The sequence below is a fragment of the Sphaerodactylus townsendi genome, linkage group LG03 (assembly GCF_021028975.2).
Source record: "Sphaerodactylus townsendi isolate TG3544 linkage group LG03, MPM_Stown_v2.3, whole genome shotgun sequence".
Taxonomy (NCBI): domain Eukaryota; kingdom Metazoa; phylum Chordata; class Lepidosauria; order Squamata; family Sphaerodactylidae; genus Sphaerodactylus; species Sphaerodactylus townsendi.
In genome coordinates this window covers 116,184,504-116,210,426 of record NC_059427.1, presented here as the reverse complement: position 1 = coordinate 116,210,426, position 25,923 = coordinate 116,184,504, and the positions used below count along the sequence as shown (strand labels likewise).

At 42.8% G+C, this 25,923-nt stretch overlaps 1 protein-coding gene across 1 annotated transcript in view; it reads right to left on the bottom strand.

Annotated features, from left to right (window-relative positions):
* Positions 1-25,853, bottom strand: part of GAS7 (growth arrest specific 7) — a 137,542-nt gene extending 111,689 nt beyond the window's left edge. The window contains exon 1 of the mRNA XM_048489943.1: positions 25,559-25,853. Coding sequence (XP_048345900.1) covers positions 25,559-25,777 — 219 coding nt within the window. The 5' untranslated portion in view covers positions 25,778-25,853. The remainder of the gene's footprint in view (positions 1-25,558) is intronic.
* Positions 25,854-25,923: the final 70 nt, after the last annotated feature.

Below are 25,923 nucleotides of genomic sequence, written 5' to 3'. Positions count from 1 at the left end.
GCTCTTCACCACTATTCCATACTGCAATGATTGAATACCTGAGCAAACTGAAGTTTGTTTCCGCCCTGCAAACCAGGGTTTTTATATGGCAAGGCAATGGCAAACCACCATTGTCAGTCTCGCCATAAAAAAACCACTATAGGGTCACCATAAATCAGCTGTGATATTGATGACATTTTACACAAATGTACAGAGTTTAAAATCCCACTTTACAGAGAGGAGACCATTTTCAGTTTGCCCAGACATTTGCATTTGTACAATCCCAAATTATATTTCAAAAAATCTGAGTGAGGGAGTGAAGGAAATAAGATATAACACGGATCTTTCAGGATCATTTGCAAAGCTGAGCTCAGTACTGTGATATACAGAACCGCTTTCCAGAATTTACTGGGGAAGAAATATTTCTTTTGTGCTTTGCACCACCTTCTACTACTTACATTTTGCTTTCTTCCAGTGAAGGAAATACAAATCTCTGCATATATCTAAACACTCTCCTCCATACACATACAAAGCCATGATGAAGCCATTCTTATACAACAGTGAATGAGCCCCAGGGGCCATCTCTGTGTTACCAATTAAACAGAGTTAATCCCATGGCCAGACACTATTCTACAGAGCAATAGAAAAGAAATCAATTTACAATTGAACTCTCTCCTATAAGGACAGACTTTTTTATTTTCCATCTCAAGTCCAGACCTCCCCTGCAGTGCCTAAGATGAACAGTACTTCGGACAAGAGGTTGCTGAAGACAATAGGACGGTGAATCTTAAATTCAGAAAAATGCAACAGATATACACAATAGTTCAATTTTGCCACTCCATTGCAAAGACTTCTGAACAGATTTACGCATTGAAATAACATGGCACACTGGAGTGTGATTTTTGAATGTTTGAAATGATGAAAGATACTATAACAAATTTACTGTAACAACTATAGAATGATATGAAGTGGCAGAAAGGCTGATGTGTTAGGTCTGCCACCTCTGGGTTAGGGGTGAAGCCGTGGGAGAATGGAGACCTCAGTGAGGTATAATGACATAGAGTCCACCCCCCAAAGCAGCCATTTTCTCCAGGGGATCTGATCTTGGTAGTCTTGAGATCAATTGCAATTCTGAAAGATCTCAAGGTCCCATCTGAAGATTGGCAACCATACAAGGTCTAGTATCACACCATCTTTATCTTCTAAGCCAGTGGTTCTCAACCTGGGGGTCGAACGACCCTTTCACAGGGGTCACCTAGGACCATCAGAAAACAGTCTTTTATATTTTATATATACCAATGTTATGGTTGGGAGTCACTACAACATGAGGAACTGCATTAAAGGGTCACGGCACTAGGAAGGTTGAGAACCACTGTTCTAAGCCTCCTTGGGCTGGGTCAATATGGAAGCAGAGTGGTGTCTTCAGACAACTGTGATGAGTCCGGGCTTCATTTTTAGTGCTAAAATAGTATCATCTCCAAGCCAACACTGCTAATGCTGTATTCTATCTCCACACAACAGAAAAGAGCTGGATGGAGAAGTAATACTGCAAAGAGCAGCTCCATTTATTTTGTTTTTAATTTGGAGCCGCACACTCCAACACTGGAGAATCTGCCAAGTTTCTAAAGCCTATGTTAGCACGCCTACGCCTACACACACAGCTGTCCCCCCCTCAAATAAAGTCTTCAAAATAAACATAATCCAATAGCATTCAAACTCCACACTTGCAAACTGAAGGGAAATGGGTACACAAGCAAGGAGACCATCTTATCACCAAAATACTGCAAATATACACTGAGAAATATATTGTTGAAGGCTTTCATGGTCAGAATCAATTGGCTGTTGTGGGTTTTCTGGGCTGTGTGGTCATGGTCTGGTAGTTTTTACTCCTAACATTTCACCTGCATCAATGGCTGGCATCTTCAGAGGCATGAACAGCCAGTATACTGAGAAACTATGAGTTAGAAAATGTCATCTGGAACTTACACCACAACTGAATAACAAACTGCAGCACTGGTTTTGGCAACAAATTCCAAACACTAATTTCTTGCCTTCCTGCCCACATTAATCTGTGTTTGTACTCCGACATCAGACTGAATTGCAGTTCAGTAAAAATGTGAAAGAACCTCTCTTGTGGTTGGGCTGTAACCTGCATGCCTACATCCCAATGCCACAAATAATCAAAGCTAGTTTTTAGCCAGAATTCTCCATGCAAGAAGAAAAGGAACAAGGCTCATGTGCGAGTCCAGCAACAAGTCCATTTTGCACATGTTTTTACTTAATGGAAGCAAAGTGTGACATCTGAATGTACGTAGGGAAATTTGGGGGGCACATTGTGCCAGAAGATATGATCAAAGATTGACAGGGGCTCAAGGAAAGACATTCAGCTGTTGTACCTGGCTATGGAATTGCCTTCCCCAGCAGCAGCACCTTTACAGATCTTTGAGCAAATGACAATGCCACATCCTGTTTCATTATGTCCTACAGATGGTTCTTATGAAGGTATTTAAATATTTTTAAAATTTGTTTCATGACAATTGTAAGCCGGGGGGAGGGGGGGCAAAGGACAGAGCAACTAAATAAATACATCTTTAGCAGTGCAGAGGTGACATCTGGGTTTTTTTGCTTCAGGTGCACAAACATCAAAGGCCAACAACTAAACATTTCCAGCTCAATATAATAATCATCCGGAAAAGTCTGATGTGTTAGTTGCCGTGTCAGTATCACATGAGCCAGATGTTCAGAACTCATCTGTCCTCGGCAAGCAGCCAGTGCAGAGGAAGACAAATTACACCCCTTGTTGAATCATTTGCTGCCACACATACAACATCCCAGCATATTCAGCTGAATTACACACTCAGTTCAGTCCTAACCAAAGTGCTAGCCAGCACTGAACTTTCAATATCAACCACTTTCAGAAAACTGACCCTCCAAAATAAAGAAAATTGCCATTAATACTCCCTGAAGTACTAGAATCCCAGGTCAAGACTGCATAAATTTTGTAAGAATTCATTGCAAACCTTATACATTGCCTTCAATTTTTTTGATCTACAACTAGGACAGTGGTGGCGAACCTTTGGCACTCCAGATGTTATGGACTACAATTCCCAATTGGCCATGCTGGCAGGGGCTGATGGGAATTGTAGTCCATAACATCTGGAGTGCCAAAGGTTCACCACCATGGAATTAGGATGTGTTTAGGCCAGTCTTATTTTCTCCCTTCATTTGTATTTGGAAACAGTAAAAACAGACTGTGCAGCCCATACTTTATCACAATTAGTGCTTCACTTTCTTCCTTGATGTAATAGTGATAACATTAGGGCACCAACGCTCCTCATAAATTTAAGATCCAATTCTCCTGTTTTGCAAACTGCATGTTAGTTAATGATGTGTAAAATATACAACTATATTGAGCATTTGGAGTTTGCACATATCCCCCCCCCCCCAAATAAAAGTTATATCCACAAATACACAAACAGTACCTTAAGATAGACCAAGCTGTAGTAAACTACTACCACAGACACCTCACTGCTTGTTGCAAGGTTGGAGTAAGATCCGACAGATTCAGGTTAAAATCACTACTGTGCCATTAAGCTCACTGGATGAGATTGGTCACTCATTCTTAATAAGCTTAACTGATCTCACAGGGTACTTGTGAGAATAAAATAGAGGAGAGGAGACAAGTGTATGCCCCCGCCCCCCAAGGTTCCTTTGAGAAAGATCAGGATAAAAACATCTCTGTATAACTGAGCAAGCCAAGAAGGTGGAGACTTCTAGTCAGTCTCCACACATGACTCACTTCCAGCCAATCGCCGTGGACATGCAGCTTGGGGGCCAGGCTTTAACAGAACCAGTAAAAACCAACACAAACAAAACAGTGGAATTTGGCACTTGTTTGCTGTATACACAGCAGACTGCTTAGCTTGGGCTAGCTCGGACCATCCTACACCACCTCTCCAGGTAATCTCAAGTTATGACTTGGGGGGCATTTTGGTCTCTAGGGAGGTGAGAAAGTGCCCTTCCACAATGCTTGTAAAGAATAGCATGGAGAAGAAGGATCTACTAGGCTACATTTAAACCCTAAAATCTCAGTAAAATAAATTAAAAAGTTAATTGGCAGAGAGGAGTATGAAAAGAGTGCCTCTATATATGAAGAGTTTTCTCGACACTCTTGCACTGCTGAAGGATCACAGCCAGCTTCTACATAGCTGAGACTTCAGAGCGCCTGGTGTGACTTCTACCAAGCCATGAACTCCATAACCTTTCATTCACAAAGTAAGCACAGTGAGTGAAAGACAGGGAGAAAGGCAAGACTTATCTGCTGGAACCTCCTGGCTCTTCTTTCCCCAGCTGGGTTTCTGCTCACTGAAATGGGGAAAGAACCTGGCAGCACCAGCAACCTCTTTCCCTCCTGCCATGGCGACTGCCTTTCCCCATCCCCATGCCCACCCTCTTCACCCCTTCCAAAGGAGGTCGCTATTTCAGGAGCAGCTTGCTGGCTTCTCCAGTTGCCAGGGAAACAGGGTTGCCTGAAAGGCCTAGCAAGGATAAGGTTCAGTGGGGAGAGCCCAAAGGAGGCCAGGCCAAAATGGTGCGGCTGGGAAAAAGATGGCAGTTAAAAACAATAACGAGCTGGAAGCGACTTGATGGCACTTGATACACAGCATTATTGTCTTTCCCAGCATAATTATCTTTTCTTGCTCTAGCTTCACTTTAGGGAAAAACTAGCCTGAGGCAAATCAAAATACCTTTGTGACACTTTAAAGATTAACCAATGCAGGTGTCCAGGAAGAGGAGGAGAACAAGGAGGGAGCTGGTGATGCATGACCAAGTGGGGAGAAACGTAAGAGAATTGGCCCCCTCAGTGAGCACCGTTGACCCACCAACAGTTTTCTAGAGTCCACTGTACTTGTTCATACAATGAGCTTTACTGCTAGTATTAAATAAACAATGAACTCCCAATGAACTCAGGAGAGGAAAATACCTTCCAGCAGTACTAATATGCTGGTTAATTTCCACTGAAACATGCATGCACTTCATCATATACTATACGAGCAGTTCTTTTTCCACAAGAGCAATTAGCATGTGTGCACATGGACAGTCAGAAAGTTATACACCATGAAGTACTAAGAATTTCACTGTAACCCTATTAAGGGATTTCTGCTGTAAATACCAGTCACAGATAATGCAAGAGGATAGAGCCTCAACTCTCTCCAAGATTTCACTGCTGAAAGTGATTACTTGGCTCAAAATAAAGCATTAGTCCTATTATGAAGCAGGTGGTGCAAGAGAGGAAGTCAGCTGCTGTTGACACTGTAGACTGTACAGAGCTCCCTCCTGCTTTGAATTGCAAGTCATGGTTGTGGCTGGCATGCAAACTTGTTTAGCCAACCCATCCATAGTTGTGCCTCATTATCCTGCTATGCTGTGAGCAAAACACATATTTTAAAAGAAATGAAAGGAGTACTGGCAATCAGATTATAACCCAACATACTACAGATTCATGACACCCAAGTCACATTTGCCAAGTCTTACACTGTTTTTATAAACTTTTCATAAGTGTGACTGTACAACATCCTTAGAGGACTTTGACATTGGGACAACTACTAGTATGAAGAAAAAGTTTTCCTACAACCTCAAATTTTGATGTGTTTAGCCTGGTTAAAAGTTACTCAGATTGGTTAGGTCTGCCTCTTGGAATAGTGGGGGAACCAGCTAGGCCCTTTCCGCACGGGCCAAAAACGACGGCTTGGGGGCGGTAAAAACGCTGCCCCCAGGCCGCCGTTCGCACAGGCGGCGCTGCTGCAACGCAGCAGCGCCGACCTGACTGCGCTCCCCCTCCCCCAGGGCGGCGTCAGGCCGCCCTAAACAACAACCCTTTAAAGGGTTGTTGTTGAGGGGAAAGCGTCTTCCCGGCGGCGCGGTGCTAACCGCACCGCCGGGAACACGCTGTTTCCCCTTCCCTTTCCCATGTACCTCTTTCGATATGCCGTCCTGCTGGCCTCCTAAGTCCCTCCCTGGCTGTCCTCCGACCCCTGGAGGTCGGAGGGCAGCGTTGGCGGGGATGAGGGGGCCGCAGGACGCTGAAACCAGCAACAGCGGCTGCAATTATGAAGAAGCGGCTCCATGGGTCTGCCTCTTGGAATGAGTAAGAACCAGCTAGGCCCTTTCATACACGGGCCAAAAACGGCGGCTTGAAGGCGGTGCGCTGCCCCCAGGCACTTCCCGTTAAGCACACGAAGAAGCGGCGCTGCTGCAACGCGGCAAGCGCCGACCTGACTGTCGCTCCCCCCCTCCCCAGAAGCGGCGTCAGGCGGCTGCTAACCAACAACCCTTTAAAGGGTTGTTGTTGAGGGGAAAGCGTCTTCCCGGCGGCGCTTTGGTCGCGAGCAGCGCCGCTAAAGGGCTTCACATGTTTCCCCTTCCCTTTCCCATGTACCTCTTTCATTAGCCAGCCGTCCTGCTGTACTCCTAAGTCCCTCCCTCGCATTGTCCTCCGACCCCACCAGAGTCCGGAGGCAGCGTGGGCGGGGCAGAAGAAGGCCAGCAGGACGTAAACTACGAGAGGTACATGGGAAAGGGAAGGGGGGAAGAGGTGGCTCCATGCGGAGCCGCCTGCCGGCCTCTTCAGAGGCCGTCCGCATGCCTGCATGCGAACGGCCTCCGCCTCCACGCCGGCGGAATTCCTGCCGGCATGGAGGCGCCCTTACGGCCGTGCGGAAACGACCCTAGATTAGTGGTTCTCAACCTTCCTAATGCCGCGATCCTTTAATACAGTTCCTCATGTTGTGGTAACCCCCAACCCTAACATTTATCCATTTTACAGATGGAGAACACTGATACAGAGAGTCTTAGGCGACCCCTGTGAAAGGGTCATTTGACCCCCAAAGGGGTCCCAACCCACAGGTTGAGAACCACTGAGCTAGATAGAAGTAAACTAGCTAGGTGAGAAGTGTGCATTAGTTCTAAAACTGTGTATACAGAGAGCCATTCCACAAGAAGATCACTCAACGACAGGATTGAGGCAAAAGAAACAAAAAAATTATTAAGGAATCAAAATAATGACAATACATTCGGACACAGATTTAAGACTCCTAAGAAAGAGTTGAGGCAGCTAGTCTACTGTCAATGCTGCTAGCCTCCCAGACCTTCTCCCCAGCCCAGTTTTCCCCCTCCCTTTTTCTTCCATTAAAAAAAAAACTGGAGCATTTTTCAAACTAAGAAGGGAGGGGTTAAGAAATGGATATGTTGTTTTAAATTGGATCTGATGAACACCATCTGTATGTGATAATTTTAATGGTATAGTTTTGATGACATAGTGTTATTTACTGGAAGCATTGACTTAGTATATGAATTGAACCATTTTAATTATCAGCTGCCCTGAGCCCGGCCTTGTGCTGAGAAAGGGTGCGATTTTAAATCAAATCAAATAAAAACAAACAAACAAAAGGGGTGAGCAATAGTGGGAATAGGTTGGGGTGCTGGGTGGGTGATAATTACCACTCCAGGAGTGAAGAGGTCCAAGTGAGAGCGAGAGAAATGGCCAGTGTTACTCACAGAGGGCAATGCTGGGTGCAAGCAGGAACCCCAAGTACAAAGGACCATGAATTTTGGGGCTCTACTTATAAGAAAAATGGACTCTTTGGCAATAAGAGGGGCGATTTTGGGGGATAATGCCAGGTTCTTTTCCCAGGCACGGACAATGCTGTTGGAAATGATTTTATGAGATTAAACCTGGGAGAACCCAAGACTTGATGAGTTTTGGGAAGTGCTGATGATGTTAAAAAGAAGAAACTCAGGAAGCCTGACAACCCTTAATAGATAGACAAGAGCTTTCTAGAATTAGGGTCATGTTAGGGGAAAGGGTACAGGGCAGTACAGGAGGGAACTGGTTGATTTTTATGTGTTGTGTACTTTTGTATGGTGGAAGGTTTTGTGTTTATACTGTTCGAGATCATTAAGGCACCTTAACTGCTTTTTCGCCTCACTAAGTAAATGGTTTTGTTCAACACAGTTGTTGATGTATGGGTATCAATTGTAGTAGCAGTAGGACTGGCGGTGTTTTCCACATTTATTACTGATATCTAGTGCGCTAATCCTAATCATTTTTATTATACAGTACAGGAGATTCACTGATAAGATTAGGGCATGGGCATTTGTAAGTTGTGACTTAATTGGAGTATGTCATAACTTAACCCCATTTGACTAATAAGGAATATTTTTAGGCACTTCCATCCTTCACTAAAGAACCATTGCCAAATAAGATGGTGGACTAGAAGTTGACTGAGTATATGAGCACTGCATTGCAACTTCGGTGTTGCATTTTTCTCTATCATACATCAGCAGCAGCATTAGCCACAACACTTTAGTTAACAATAAGGTTTGTTGTTCCATAGGTACCATGGGTTGATACACACAAATCACACAATGAATAAGATTGGGCGTGGGGGGGGGGGGGACAAAGGCATATCACATTACAAATGTGTATTAAAGAAACTCTAAGAACAGAACTGCTTGCACAAAGCATCTACACATGAATGTCTTCCAAACCCTGATTTGAGTAGCCACAGTATGACAGTAAGCAATCGCTCCAGTTGCCATACTGGCCAGCAGACATCTCACACTTTTCCCACCAAATAAAATTTAATTCACTGGGTGAATCATACCATGTGACAACAAAAAAAGGAAAAGATCTGCTGAATTCTTATATTCCCATATTTTACTTAACAACAGATCAGCTGAGATGTCCAAGGTGTCCCTTGTCCAATATTCCAAAACACAGCTGACACCTTTTGAAGCCTATCAATGCCATACCATATCCACTGAAAAGAGGGGAAAACTTGTGGCATTGCCGTTACATTTCCACAAATGGATGAAGAGGTATGGGCAATTTATCACATACTTTTATCCACAGCTACAGTATGGGCTTCATTACAGGATTATTGAATAAGAGAAACACACAAACTTATCCAGGCCTACTGTACCCTATACATGCGGTGATGGAGCAATTGCAAGAATAGTTCCAGGAAAGGATCACATAAATGAACTATTGTACAGGCAAGTGTCCACCACAACCAAGAACAGAACTCAAAGTGTATATACCCCCTGGCTTAGTAGCCATCTTCCTGGAAATCTCACACAAACATCTTTGACTAACATGCCACATAAAAGGTTATCATAAAAAGTCCAACTTCATTTAACTCATCAGCTTCTGTTCCAGATCTTCAGAGTTGCTGCATAAACTTCTTTACATTCACAGCTTCCTCATGTTAGCAGCTGGAAGCCAGCCAGCCCCATTTCTGTCAGTTTATAACCAACTTGGATAGCCATTCAGGCTAATACAAATATAACATATAGGGAAAGGACTGTCATATGGAAGAGCAAGTTAACAAAACTTGTTATTTTAGTTCTAACACAGTCATCTGTTAAGCAAGTTTGTAAGTGCTGCAATGAAGCACAACACAGGTCTACAAAGGAAGGCAAGCACCGTTTCCATGAGTTAAAGGCCTATTTGTACTGGTCAAAAGCATTGCAAAATCCCAAAGCTACCAATCAAAGGAAGGTATAATCATATGCTGCTATAATGTATATTTATAGCACAAAAAGACAACATATCCTAATAAAATATCTGCACTTGTATTGTCAGTTTTTTAAAAATCATAATTATGCTGACAGATCAAAAAAGATGTCACAATCCATAGGATTCCACCGTGATAAAAGCAAAGCATTTCTTAGTGCACATAAAGAAGTTCAGTCCTAGAAAATATGCTGACATTGTACATTACATGAATGCCTTTCTTGGCAACCCACATGCTCCATAGCTGTAAGATTTAACCCAATTATTTATAAGTGATGACTCAATAAACCTGATTAACTGAGCAGATTCTTTGTTCACAAGAATAAACCCCCTCTCTGCCATCCTCAAAATCACAGTGTGAGAGGGGTCAATTTACACTGATTGGCTGGAATTGTTAAACTCCCTTCAAGCTTCTATTAAGCATAAAAGGTTGTTACTCTGCAACCATGACACCTTCGAATAATTCAGTGCAGCAAGTAAGAATAGCCACTACACTCTGCCAGTTCCCTACGGTCTTCTACCACTCACCCTCATCTGATCTAGTGGACCAAGCTACAAGTGTACTACAATAGGAATGGGCAGGAATATTTGAAAGGAACCATGGCTGCTCTCTCCTCAGTTTCAGCAGCTGATTTAAAGATGTCTCGTGTCCAACTGAGGCTCAAGATGTTTCTTAACACACGTTGTATGAATAAGTAGTTTTAATCATGAGCAGCCATTGCACCTTCTCACCATTATTCATACATTAGTTTTTTTAGCAGATTGCCAACTTTACCTCAACTCAAAATGTCATTCTCTGTGCCACAGAGGCAGACAGGCAGCACACCTGTGGAATTCACTACTCAAAGGCCGTTTCCGCACGGCCACGATTGGGGTTGGGTCGGCGTACATGACGGCGAGCCAACCCCCCTGGGACCGTTCGCACAAACGGTCCCAGAAACAACCGGGAAGACAGCGCTGCAGAGCGCCGTCGCCCGGTCGACCTACCGTTGCTGCAGACCGCTCCGGCGTTGCAGGGCAGGGGGGACATGTCCCCAGGCCTCGGTGACACGCTGGACGGCAGCAGCGATGGTAGGTCTACAGTTAAAAGGGGGGAGGGAGGGTGCCTTCGAGCCGCTGCCGTGCGAACGGCAGTGGATCGAAGCCGCTGTTTTCCGTAAACCTCGCTGGGGAAGCGAGGTCGGAAAACGGCGGCTTCGCAGCAGCAGCGGCTCCCCCTGTGCAAACAGCTCCCTGGGGACGGCATTTTTGCTGTCCCCAGGGCGCTGTTAATGGCCCGTGCGGAAAGGGCCAAAGTTAACATTTCACATTGCTCTTGGCAAAACCAGGCCTGTATTATACGAAAGTCCATTCAATGGAAACCAGTGGAATTTACTTCCAAGTATGTTTTGAATCAAGTTGCAACGCAGGTGAGAGGAAACTAATATGATGTTGCAGTTAAGAAGTAGCCTATGTTCTCCAGGTATTTCATGTTTCATAAAGCAACAGTCAAGACTACTGTTGAGACTGCAAAGCCAAGCCCTCAATAGAGTTTGGAGAATATTAGGTCAAGCTGTTCACAGCTACAACAAACAACAAATGCAAAAAAATGTTTTTGAAAGAAAGAATGCTCCAAACTACTACTGAGGCCTATTTTAATTTCACAATGAACATGAGAGCATCCTCTGTCCCCCCATGTTTATTAAAGGACAGTTCCACACTGCAACCTTTTTGCCATACTCAGTTGTTCCTTTTCTGCATTCAACTGCATGCAGAACTGAAATGGTGCATCCACACATTGTTCAATAGTGCACGACTGAAACAATTCACCATCAAGGATTTTCTCACTGTGGAAACGGGTAATCTGAATTTTTGCCTCCTCCCATTGTTTATTAATTAATTTTTTAAAAAAATTATATGCCACTTCCCCTAGAGACCTGCTTGAGGTGGCTTACATCTAAGATAACAATACAAACCCATCAAAACATAACAATTAAAAACAATGGCATTAAAAGCAGTGTTCAGCAACAGACGTTACTGTTACTTAAAAACCTTACTACTCCTCCATCCTCCCTGCATCCAGTTCCCACAGAGCCACTTATGAAATACCTCCACCGTGCCCATAAGGCTGCCCAGATTCCAGCTAACTCCAACTAGAAAGAGCACTAATTCTCAGTGCTGACAATAATGTCAATGATTTAAACAAACTCCTGGGAAGAAATGGAAGGAAAATAGAAAAACACGCATTATTACAAAACTTATGTGGAACCACAGTAATAACTGCAAGAATTATGTCACTACTGGATTGATGAGAAATCACCAAGCTAACACATGGTGGGCACAAGGGTGGGGAGGGAGTGAGGAGTCCGATGCCATCTGATATGTATATAGTTCCTGATTTAACACTGGGGTATTGAATTGGTTTTATACTATGTTTTAAAGCTATGTTTTTATTGTTGTTGTTCACCTCCCTGAGCCCTTCGGGGAAGGGCGGTCTATAAATTTAATAAAATTAATAAACAAACAAACAAACAAACAAATATCATTATGTTCCATGATTCCCACGTTTCTTCATTCATTACATCTTACAAAGGTTGAGTGTGATGATATCACACTATTTGTCAACATTGGTTCCACTGAAAACTAGCACAGCTGCTGACAAAGTTCATACTTTTTTGGGTCAACCAATGAGTTTCAGCCAACTGGAAAACTCAACTTGAAAGTGAAATGAGCTTCCTTGCTGTCAAGCTCCTTTATGGCTCAAGGAGTAAACCGAACCCATATAATCACTGTTCACTCCTCTCTTCCCACACCTCAATTTTTATCAGTTTTTCTGCTGGGAAGTGATAAAACAGAGAAAAGTGAAAATTCTTATTATGTCACCTGTGCACTTTCCTTATTTCCCTACTTCATCACTGAGTACTGTTGCCAGAATGCCTCACATAACTAGCAGGTAACCTAGGCACTGCAAATCTCAGAATTCGCCTGAAAGAACTGTGAATGTCACACTGCTCCTAGTAGTAGGGCAGATAAGCTGCACTGGGGTAAAAGTACGGAAATGAACAGGGCATCTTATCACCGCCTCTGCCCATATTGCTAGGAGCCTCCACTTGCCGGAGAAAAACCTATTGGTGATCCCTAGCCCGAAGGACATCCAGCTGTCCTCCACGAGGCCCAGGACCTACTCTGTCCTGGCCCCAATCTGGTGGAATAAGCTTCCGAGTAAGATCAGGGCCCTGCAGGATTTGAATCAATTCCGCAGGGCCTGCAAGATGGAGCTATTCCGCCAGACTTTCTCAGGAGGCCAGTTGGGTTAACAGTTGTCATCATTGGACTCATGTGGGGAAATTGGTCACCAATCTTTTATCTTTTGTATTGGACTTTTACTGTATTTTACAGCTACTATTTATCTTTGTTTTAAATCGTGTTTCTTTTATCCTGTTGTACGCCGCCCTGAGCTTTTGGGGGATGGGCATGGTAGAAATAAATAAATATCACTGAATGTGCCATGGCATTCCAACTCTTCAGGAACTTGGGAGTCCAATTTAAATAAAATAAACTTCTTTACCATTTAACCTCAAATAGTTCAGTTGTTCAAGCTGGAATCTGAGGTGAGCTGAAGAGTTTATGAAGAGATGAAATTCAGCAAACACTTCATTCATCACAATTTACAACCTAGGTCTGAAAGGAACAGGATACGCCTAAATGTTAATTTGCATCTATCTGAGGACAACAAATCGGACTTGATTGGCAGAGTAAAGTTCATTGTGCACATTACAAAGAAAGGGAATATCACCATGAAGTTTATCCCAGCTTCCTCTATGGATCTTAAATTAAGACTTTATTCAGCAAAAATATGTATATTTAGGATACACTGGACACTACAGCAACTCTTCAGCAAATGATGGCGAAAAATATCCAACTTTTGGTGGTGTAACTCACAGGATTTGTCCCTTCTGGCATATGCTTCTGGCATGCCCAGTCATCTGGTTTTTCTGGGAAGAAGTTACTACTAATATAAATTTTGTATTAGAATGTTCATTGAATTTGGAGGATGGTTACATACATTTAAACTGATTGCCGTCTCTTGGAGGTCTACCGATGGTCAACAAAAATGGATCCTCTGTGCCCTGACTACAACTAAAAGATTCCTACTACAACAGTGGAGACATAAACGTGCACATCCAGTAAATCAATGGATTGAGAATCTCAGAATTTTATCAGTATTTGAATGCACAGCATATAAATGTCAACTGCATAGATCTGCCACCATAGATGTTACATTTTTGTCTCTATAGATACATTTTCATTCTATTTAGTTGTTGATGGTGAGCTTTTCCCCTTATTGATCTTTTTTTTCTTTTGAAAGAAAGTTTTAAAACCTAGAAAAATGCTGGAACCCAAGAGTTCATCAAGATCCAATTATATACCATGGGAACATTTAAAAAAAGAGGTGCCTTCTGTGACACACCTGGTGAAGGTAGCAGATGTATAAAGCAAACAAAAAGAAAGGTGAATTCAGGTAGCGGTCAAGAAAAGCACTTGTGTGCGCTAGAAGAACAAACAGTTTTAGATCATTCAGAAACTGGTACCTGATAAATAAATGGTGCATGGTGGTAATCAAAAGAGTTGACTGCAAAAATATAGGCAAGTTGCTCAGCAACAAAAAGGAGCATTAATCTCATCAATAAACTGGACTCTTCTCAGCTGGTCTGCATGTTCTGTTCACATGCAATCAACATAGCAACATGAAAAAGGATCTAAAAGGCACACAAATGCTACTTCATCAAACCGGCCAACAAATTAGGGCTGGTCAATTCCATCCTCCCACTGCTTGTCCCAGATGTGCTAAACCACAAATATTGTACAATGAGCTTTGTAAAACAGACTAAAGTCAGGGTTCTCTAGAACTATTGCAACTGAAGTCTGGAAAAAAATCGGAAGTGCCTTTAAGTACATACAAAAACCACCTAGCACCACAAAGACCACACACAACTCAAATAACCTTCTGGGTAAAATGAGTTAAAAAAACAGAAGTTAACTGCACTTTCAAAATCATGAGATTGGAGAAAAGAGTGTAAATGGGTCTCACTCAGCTTTTTAAACGAAGCCCAAAATGCCCACAAAACTAATTGAAGCAGGAATTATGCAGCACATGAAAAGCCAAGTTCTTCAGACCATGCCCTTTTCCAGGCCATCTTTGTGACCTCTGTCTGTAAAGTGAAGAGGCAGGGGACTGCCAAGAGCGGAAGAGGGGCATAATAAAGGTCAGAGTCTCACCCATTTAAAAAAGCAAACTCAGCTATGTCATGGACCACCCTCAGTATGTCAAATGCGCTCTTATACTTATCCCCACACCACCAAGAAATGAACATATTCTTTTTTTAAGTACTACTTAACCTGGACCAGGTTTTGCCAGAGCCATGACCCACAGAATATATCATCAACACGTGAACTAGAATTTTCCATAAGCAATTGTCCACACAAAACAACTAAACTGCTTCATTACTGTCATGAGTTTTTAAGTATTTTAGTATAGTAACTGCTTAATGGTTTGTGTGTGGGTCTTTTTAAAAATAATCTGTGCATCAAGAGTGGAGGCCTTTAAGCAATTCTCTCACACAGCAAATCTCCTTTTCAAACTCTGGATGGCTTTCAGGTCAAGATTCAGGATCCAACCCAATAAGATACATTAATGAAGGAAAAGATAAGTTGTGATAAACAGAACCAAGGCCATTCCCTTGTACCCTATTCTTGTGGTACAGAGACAGACACAGACAATCAGGGCCCTCAGATGGCAGTGGCAGTGAAGGGGATGGAAAAGGATACAGGAGTCTGTCATTTGGGCAGATAGGGTCAAAATGTTATTTATGCAGGTCAGAGATCTGGCTCTATCCCTTCAGGCCAAGGTTAGTGCAGTGCAGTGATCTGGAATGGTATCTGTAGGCTTAAAGCTCTCAGATGCAGACTTTCTGACATATGGGGAAGCTATAGGGCAGGCTGAGGACTATGGGTTGAAAAGTTTAAGTGTGGTTTTAACTAGGTTACAAAGTCTGAGGGAAACTTGGCAGACTGTCCAGCACAGTTTACTGGTCAGAATGTCAAGGCTAGGATCTTGGAGACTGCTTTGAAACTCTTTGCCATGGAAGCTTGCCAGGTAACTTGAACCAATCACACTCTCAGACTAACCTATCTCACAGGATTGTTCTGAGGATGCAACAGGGGAGAGAATATTGTAAGCCACTTTTGGTCTCCGTGAGAGAGAAAAATAGGATATAAATGAAGTAAATACAATTTAACAATACATTTCAGAAAGTATTCTGGTAGTTCCAAGCTTATTCATGTCACTAAAAAGTGGAGACGTGGGGGACAGACAGCAGTGTGGCTTGAAATGGCCAGAGCTCCTCAGACATAGCTCATAAATGGTTTCTGCTTTGCTCTTTGGTACTTAGGGTGGGCAATGTTATAACCATTTTTGAAATTTTCTTGACATTTAGTGCCAACTTTTAAAGAAATGACAGCAAAGTCAAAATTCTACATCTTTTCTTTCCACCACAGATTTGTGGATTTATTTTAATACCACAAATGAAATGTCACACAATTTTAAAATTTATCAACTGCCACTGCAGACAACTTAGAGTTGCAGCAGCCCAATAATTGTGAGGTGCAAGTCAATGGGAACAGACCTGCCTCATATTAAAACTACAATGGCAGTGGCTAGGTGTTGGTGGATATATTTTATTAGCAGATACCATTAAAGACCCAGATACTAGCAAGTTACATAGTAAAAGTTTACTAGCTTAAAGGTTAGGATAACATGGAGATAAAACAATAAATACTGTACTGTTTCATATTTACAGTTGTCTCAGCCCATGGCTAGAATCTCTGAGAACAAAGAAAGCAAGTTAACTTCATAACTTCATGTATACCTGCTCACAAACTTGTAAGCAATGGCTATCCAAACTGACCAATAGCTAATCAATAGGTCAGGCATTAAAATGGGACCTCAGCATCCTGTTTACACCCAAACAGATACTTAACACTTTCATGACTGGTTGTGACAGACACTTGCAAATGCCAACACCAGGGTTTTTCCCAGAGACAGGGAAGGAGGGAAAGTTGAAGACAGGGAGTCAAGTAAAGGTCGGTTGGCTGTCAGGTGGAAAAGAAAGAAGGAAACAGGAAAGGGGGCTATGGGGGCTAGCATGGAAAAAAGTGGGTGCGTACACAGGAAAAAGCAATCTGCCCCCTGAAAGCTAGGGTTGCCAACTCTATGTTAAGAAATACCTGGAGATTTTGGAGCTGGGGGCTGGGGAAGGAAGAGACCTCAACAAGGTGTAATACCAAACTGGCCACCCTCCAAAGCAGCCATTCGCTCTAGGGCAGGGGTCCCCAAACTTTTTAAACAGGGGGCCAGTTCACTGTCCCTCAGACTGTTGGAGGGCCGGACTAAAAAAACTATGAACAAATTCCTATGCACAAATGATTGTAAAATGTTTGATTTCACCTTTCAGCCTTTCTGTCATGGTCTATTTTTAGAACAGTGACCAAAGTATGTCAAGTACAGGGTGGGCTCCAAATATTGTTGGGGAGGCTGTGTAGGGAATCACCTTCCCTGTAAAAGCAGAACTTTTCCCAATGAAGCATTCCATCTAAATCCCAGGATCGTGGGTAACCTTCCTGGTCTTTCTTTCCTCCCCTGTTGTTAGCAATGCCAGCTTAGCTTATTCGCCACAGCCTGGCTGATGCCAATGGGAGTAAGGCGGAACAGAAAGCCTGAGAGCAACACATGGAGTAGCTGAGAGGGAAGGGCGGAGCAGGTGTTGCCACATGTAAGGTTTCCAACTCTGGGTCAGAAAATTCATGGAGATTTGGGGGTGCCATCATGTAACTGCAATCAACAGCTGTTGGGGCCGGTTCCTCCTCTCCCTCGAGCCCCCACTGCACATGAATGGAGCCATCGCCGCCATGCCTGGCGGGCCGGATAAATGCCTTCAGGGGGCCACATTTGGTCCCCGGGCCGTAGTTTGGGGACCCCTGCTCTAGGGGAACTGATCTCTGTCATCTGGAGATTAGTTGTAATTCCAAGAGATCTCCAGCTATCAAATGGAGCGCAGCAACCCTACCTTAAGCCCCTGCAGGCCCTTCACTTGTTTCTTTCTATTAGCAGTTCATATTTATTTCCCTTGCAAGATATTCATTCATATTTAGAGCTGAAGAGACTACACTGGATACATTCAATACATGGACATGCTCACATAATACTGGGTGGGCTACTGTATTACGTTCAGCTCTGAGGAGTTTATCAAGATTAGGCATTTCCCAAGTACCTGTGACAGAGGTACATTCTCAGAGTTATTTTTACCTGGATTATTCTAGATTTATCGGGTTTAGTAGAAAAAGAAACCGTCTGTACCCAGGGCATGCAGAGACAAAACACACAGTAATTATCTTATTTGAAGTGTCAACATTTTGCCTTAGAAATAAAACACATACACAAGACACACTCTGGGCCTTTCCAGCAAGTTGCTGTTAGTATCAAGATACACTGCCAGCACCTGGTGCACCAATCACAAAATACCATCAAGATTCCATCCAGGTGAATTCATAAAGGCTACAATTCTAAGAAACCTTTCATGGGAGTCAGCATCACTGAATAAAGTGGACTTAACTTTTGAGCAGCTCTGCTTCAGCCCATTTCCATAGTAAATTAACTTTCTTGCAAAATAGTTGCTTGAATCAACCGTGAGTTAACAAAGCTGAGTATTCACATCCTTTAATCCAGTTCCTCAACTCTTTGTCTTTCCCATCCTCTACTTACACCATCAACATGATTGCACAAAGGAACCACAGTCTATGATGCTGCAGAGAGTCATGTGGCAAGAAAAGCTCTCAGGAAGCATTGTCCTCAAGAGGAAGAAACTGCCAATCATATTATAGCACCACCAAAGCTAAGCTCAATGTTTTCTGATACAAGATTAGCCCCAGAGTTGCCAAGTTATGGCTTGCAAAAGTCACACCTTCTCACCAGGAATTCAATCCCTTGTATCTTGACGTTAAAGGGTTCCATGTAGCATGTGCCTGGAAAGGTCATGCTCAGTCTTGGAGAGCTACTGCCAATCAGAGCAGGCAATACAAACTTAGTATAATTTGGTACAGGGAGTTTTTATGCCCCTGTTCATGGTAATTAAACCACAGTAAGTATGTGGTTTATCCTGTCTTTCTCTCCAATAGGGACCCAAAGTAGCTTGCATCATTCTCCTCTCCTTCACTGTATCTTCATACAAGACCTCACAGATTGAGTCCTCATGCAGAACTGTGTATGGGTGATGAAACCACTCAGCAAACTTCCATGGCACAGTGGGTCCTGCACTGTAAATCCTCAAGACCATTTACTTCACTTTCCACCAAACAGGCACTCCTTGGAAAGGAACATAAACCTCTGTATTCAGCATAGTTTTAACAATCCAGATCCCTGACCATAATTTTCAAACAGGGGAAGTATTCTTAATTGAGCAAAGATGAGCATTACTGGCTCCCCTGTGCCAGTCTGGACCCAAGCAAGGGGCTCTTTAACATCCAATCATACTGTAAACAGCAACTGAATCTCCAACAAAGTTCTTTTGTTGGTCACCTACTTAACCCTGTGAAAGCCAAGACACCAATCGTTGGGAACGATAAGTCAGCAATGAAAAAAGTTGGTAATGGTTTGTTTATGTGGTCCCTTGTCTTATGATAGATAGTCATTTTTACAGTTATTTATATTGTTAAACAATATTAAAATTCTTATTATTTTTGAGTCAGGTCTATAATATATTTAGTTTGAATATGAAATCTGAACATAATGGCAACATACATTTTTTAAAATGGACTTTACAATCCTGTTAAGGACATCTTTTTTTAAAAAAAGAAATGTATAGAAAGCATTTATTGTCTTTCACTGGACTACACAGCAGGAGCAGCAGTGGCGTAGGAGGTTACGAGCTCGTGTATCTAATCTAGAGGAACCGGGTTTGATTCCCCGCTCTGCCGTTTGAGCTGTGGAGGCTTATCTGGGGAAATCAGATTAGCCTGTACACTCCCACACATGCCAGCTGGGTGACCTTGGGCTAGTCACAGCTTCTCAGAGCTCTCTCAGCCCCCCCCCACCTCACAGGGTGTTTGTTGTAAGGGGGAAAGGGCAAGGAGATTGAAAGACCCTTTGAGTCTCCTACAGGAGAGAAAGGAGGATATAAATCCAAACTACTACTACTACTACTCCTCTTCTTCTTCTTCAAGTACTTATATTATTGTTTGATACTGGGAGGCAGGAACTGCCAAGTGTTATTCACTGACCTTCTGGCTGAGCTTTCACTGTTTGGTGTCTAGCAACTACCTGATCTCTGCTTCTAGCAGAGTGTTGTAATTATAAATGTTTACATCCACCAACCAAAGAACATGGACATATACTTTCCCGCTCAAGGAGGCTAATAATCTGCTCAGTAACCTTTGTTTCTGGTCAAGATCGTTGTTTGTTTGTTTGTTTGTTGGAACATGGGCAGGGCAACTATACACACTTGAGAAAAAACGAACGAATTACAGAAGAAAGAAATACTGGAAAGAAGCACCTCAATGTGCACATGACCACTATGCAACCAACGAAATGAGAAAGAAAGGCACAAATTAACAGGTGCCTAATAGACCACTATTGCTGTAACATCGCATAACCCCAAGGTTATCCATCTTATAATTTCAACTGTAAGTGAAGGGTGAATTCCTGCAATAATAGCTTTCAGCAGGATAATAGAAGAGCCCAACAGTGCTACAGTAGGACAAACACGTTCACTTTTAAGCATCCAGAGAAAGCAACTCATTTCGTAGGAGGCTAGCAAGCAGACCTATTTAAAAAGTCTGCTTTTTTTCTTTCCAATTGATATATAAAGCCGCTACTCCTTGAAGACAACAACAACTTGCAAGAAATGGAAGAGTGGTGGCAGAAGCTCCAACTCCCAAGCTGTCTCCATCCCTACTGGAATGTCACATTATGCTTTGCATGCGATACGCAATTGAGAAGTGACAATAGCTATAAAAAGACCTGACAATTTTCACTTGAGCAAAATTTACATTGCCTTTTGCTATTTTACATAAGTGATTTCTCCAAGTCATCCATCAAAAAGAAAGAAAGCTTGATAGATATCCAAACAATCTGTTTGTATGATATTAATATTGCACAAATATCACTGTCCTAGGATCAAATGTACATATAGAAAACAATGAGCTATCTTGGAGCAAATCAGGCCTAGGCTTAGAAAGCACACAATAGTGTCAAGACTTCTTTTTCTGTACACACTCCCAAGACATTTGCCAGTTCAAACAGGAATTAACAACAACACACGTTAACAAGAAGAGGACAAAACAAACTTTTTGTGCTACTTTTCTATCTTCTGAATTACAGGATGCTGCACAGGCTAGAATGCATGAAAAGGCAGACATGTACTAAAGGACACCAAACCCATTTCTCCTTGTTTCCAGGCTCACTTTTTGACAAAAGGCTACAAAAAGAAAATCGAAATTGCTCGCAGTTATTCACAAACAATATCCCTGCCAGAGTAGGGATTCTCGCCTATCATGTAACAGGAAATTAATTTTGCGAATTACTTAGCAAGTATCTTTGCATAATTTAAATTAGTGAGATGGGAGGGGTATGCGGTTTTGGAATTATTTGCTGTGTAGATGCCTTTGAGATAGAACATCCTTTCTGTCTCTTCCAGTGGCATAGTAAATAAAGTCTTCTTCTTCAGAGGCATAGTATAGCTTGAAATATTTAGGTCTGACAAGGACTAATGATGGAACTTTATAGCGGTGGGCTAGAACTGGTGATCCTTCTATCCAGAACTTTCATCAATTTTATTTTGATAACAAAAGTCAGGCTTAAGCACAAGTTAACTCTAAATTCATGCATATAATTAATTCAATGGGGTTTTTTTTCTTCTGGTAATTACAATATACCAGTTTCTTTAGATTTCAAACCCTGCCACTGCTTCTCTATTTGAATAGTTCTTCAAAAGATATTCTGTAAAGGATTTCCAGTTTTCTGAAAACTTGTCCAAACTGTTGTCTCTTAGTAATGTCGTCAGCTTCGCCATTTCTGTATATTCTATAACTTTCAGAATCCAGTTCTTTTCTGTTAGTATTTTATCATCTCTCCATTTTTGCGCACAGAAAGTCTTTGCTGAAGTCATCATATACATAAACAGAGTTCTGGATTGCTTAGCAAAGTCCTCTCCCTTAATTCCCAACAAAAAGGCCTCAGTTTTTTTCAAAATTGTTCTTTTCAAAATCTTTTGCATTTCCTTAAGTATCATATCCCAATAAATCTCAGCCTCTTTATACATCCACCATATATGAAAAAGACCTGTCTGGCTGTTGACACTTCCAACATCTTTTTGACACACCTTTGTACATCTTTGCCCATTTTTTGGCATTAAATACTGTCTGTAAATCATTTTGTAAGATATGGCACAATCCTGATCTTTTTCACACCTGTCCCTGGTATCCTTTTTTTCTGTTTATCTTTTTACCTCCTAGAGATATCTTTCCCTGACCTGTACAGCCCAGGTTAGCCTGATCTTATCAGATCTCAGAATCTAAGCAGAGTTGACTCTGACAAGTAATTGGATGGGAAACCTCCAAGGATAACCAGGATCACGATGCAGAGAGAAGCAATGACAAACCACCTCTGAATGTTTCTTGCTTGAAAACTCAACAAGAAGTAGTCATAAGATGTGATTTGGCAGCAAAAAGAGAGATTTTATTAAAACTTTACTATATAAGTTTACTGAAGTTCCTATTCTTCAGCATTTAGCTCCCTGCGTAGAGAGTGCATATCCTCAAAATTCTAGTGCATAGAGATACATAAATGCACAAAGATGGAGGTTCCATGTTGATAGTCCAGTTGGGTACAACCATATTAAACTAATGTATCTTTAACCAAGTTTACTTTTAAATTACCACAGATAACCACTCTACCATATACACTGGGAGGCCCTACAGTATAAATAGGGTTATAGTTACCCTTCTACCATCTGAAACAGGCCTAACAGGAACAAACTAATTGTGTGCAATTATACACTGACAGAGAAATAAACAACTTATAAGAACCATTTCAGAAACTTGGTCAGCAGAGAGCAGTAATAAGGGAGATGCAGTATTACCTACACAGCAAAAAGATTTTCACCTTCAAAAACAGGAAAGGGAGTAAACTGTTACGGTACAACGAGTGACCAAAAAAAGTGCCCTACATGAGACAGAGTTTCTGTACTAGATTTTAGAACTACAAATATAAAGCAACAATTGCCTCCAAATTACCTAAAACTAAAATATCCAGATTTCAAAACACAGACCTCACTAACGTTCACCAATCATAGATTCCAAGTCTGTATTCCAGAACACTGCAAGTGTATGGAGATCAGAGAGATGACCTTTCTTTCACAGTATTTGTATAGTCGACAGAAAGATATCTTATAAATACAGATACAAAAATAAAATTAAATCAAGCTTCTGGATTTGTGTCACGTTATGAAGTTATGACAGCAATATGGGTAGAACATTTCCTGCATGTATTCTCAAAGTGTGTCCCATTTATATCACACTCTTTGCAGGATCTTTTTTATAAACTCCAATCTGGGGCTAACAACATGAAATCTCATAAATGGGGAATGGATGAAGGTTGGCAGACCAGCCATACTGATATTCCCCACTACCTCAGTATATATTAAACTAGACTGATATGCATGGGGCGGGGGGGGGGGGGCACAGCCTTTAATTATCTCAAGAGCAGGAATCATAGGTTATACCAGGGATTTTTTATAAGCAAGGAACACATTTCCACTTTTTGACCATGGCAATTCTAACACCAGTCCCCTGCATAGCCAATCTCATTTCTGATCACTGTGAACGTCATAAACAGCTGTCAATAAAGATGAGTAGAATTTACGGAACCACACTCTAACAACAATCATCACAGCAATTAATGAATTTGCACAGTTTCCTTCCCTTCCCAGGAAGAAAGTAGTTTGATTTCATAGCTGGAAAAATGCCCTCTAAGAGCACAATTTCATCAAAAGGAATATGATCTGCAGACTACAAATTCACATTTTGAGCAGTTATTGCACAAAACAAGCAACTCTGTAAAAACACAGATATCAAGCATCCTTTCCTAAAGCCTTCATGTTGAGGAGCGTTTTTTTAGAAGACATGATCAACAGGAACCAAACTAGTGTGAAACAAAAGATCCAGGATCAAGATCTTCCCCCATCCTCCTTTTTTAAGTTCTAAGGAGCTACAGAAATGGGGACATTTAAACCTTCCCTTAGCTTACTGCCCACAAATTCTCCAGGGCTAGGATTCACACATTCTATAAATCAGCTTGCAAACACCTGATATGTGTTTGGAGTATGATCCAAAAGATCTGAAAACTAATCAAATGCAGTTTTTTTTCCTTCTGACTATCGCAAGTCTCCTAACTGAAATCCAGGATGTCCCTTTCTAGACTTCCTTGTACTAAGTTAATAGCTTTCCTAACAATCACTGACAACACCAAGTTCATCAATACATAAATGATGAGACTGGCCTACAGCTGCTAATAGAACATTAATACTATGCAGCTGTACTTGTGCAGCAATGCGCACCTTAGAACTGAATCGCATGAACTGAGCAATGCTGATTATTTGAGAAATAAGTTCATGCGTTTTAATTGGAACGTGTGTCACATATGTTTAGAACAGCTTTAAATCAAGGCTACTTCCCTTCCTGTCATTCCACCTCGGGCACCCATAGAGCAACTGAGTGATCTATCAGATCCCAGCCAAATTGTAAACACTGCTACTAACAGCATGTTATGATTAAAACAGACAAAACAGGGTGCTTTCTTTTTTAATTAACAAACACCATGTGGGTTAATTACAATAAAGTTAGGCTCATAGGAGAATATGCATGACACTCGCAGTGCCAGAAAGCAGTAACAGGGTGTTTAAATAGCCTTTCTGGCAAGATCTATGTGCATTTCAGCAGAACTGTGGCAAGGTGGTCGTAAGAGTGCTTTGCTGTTCAGCAAGGTTCATTTTAGCCAGGCACTAACATAGGGAGAAAAGTTAGCATCCTGGATCTTCTATCAGAGCAAATATCACATCAAAGGGTCCTACATGGTCAGAAACCAGTTATGCATGGTTTGAAAAGGAAAAAAAGGCCGACCTACACACCTCAGAAAACTATGCTCAGGAATGTGGAGAGCTCTTCTTAAGTACAAACCACACAGTGGAAGAGGTGCTTCTCAAAACAGCCTTCTTCACACTGAGGAACAGGTAAGCGGGTCCGAAGACATAGGTACATCTTGAAAATCTGCTCATGATCAAGCTGCTCCCAAAAACTACCCAGAGGAAAAACACTCCACTTCCTTAGGCAGATCCTCTCCCACACCCCTCAACAGCACCCCGGCACACGATGCAATCCCCTGCACCATTCTGCATCCTTCCTCCACATATCAGAAGACGTCGATCAACATATGCAGCCTCCAAAATTATTCCCCACCCCTCAACATGTAGCACAGTATGACATGAAGGACCACCACGCATGTTTCACACCTCCCGCGACAACCACCCTCCCCACGCCCAAATCGCAATAGCTGATCTCACCCTCCCCTTTACACACACACAAACCGACACGCGATCTCCTCTCAAGAAACAATCTACCTGCGCCAAACAAAATTACCCGACCAGTCCTCCCCCTCGACCCCTCAGAGCCTACCCAACACTCATCAAAGATCCCCAAGGACAGGAGGCGCCCAACAACAGTTCCCAAAGTTCCCAATCCCAGCTCTCCCCGACGGGGACAAGGCACCAAACCACCCAGGCACTACGGATCCCCCACGGCCACACGAAGCAGCCTGCAACCAGCACCCACTCACGCCCACCCAAGCACAGACACGGCGCGCTCTTCCCCCACGCCCCGGGGGGTATCCAGCCATGCGTCCCCTCCCCTGCTCACCTCGATCAGCTGCACGTAGCTGGCCGGGAACCAGCCCCGCAGCCCTTCGGCGGTCTCTCCTTCCCACCAGCCGCCGTCGGGCCCCGCCTGCAGGAAGGTGAGCAGCTCCCCCGCAGCGAAGCGCAGCCCGTGCCTGTGCCTCTCCCCGGAGAAGGGGTACAGGGTCCTGCAGCGCGCCCCCAAAGCCGGCACCGCGCGCTCTTGCCCCGGCGGCGGCATCTCCGAGCGAGCGACTTCGCCAAGTCAGTCGGCTCCGGCTCTGCCACAGGTGCCGCTGGCCTCTGGCTGCCGGGAGCTCGCCTGCCTGCCCGCCCGCCTCCTTTCTCGTCCCGCCCCGTCAGCCCGCCTCCCTTCCCCGCACCGCC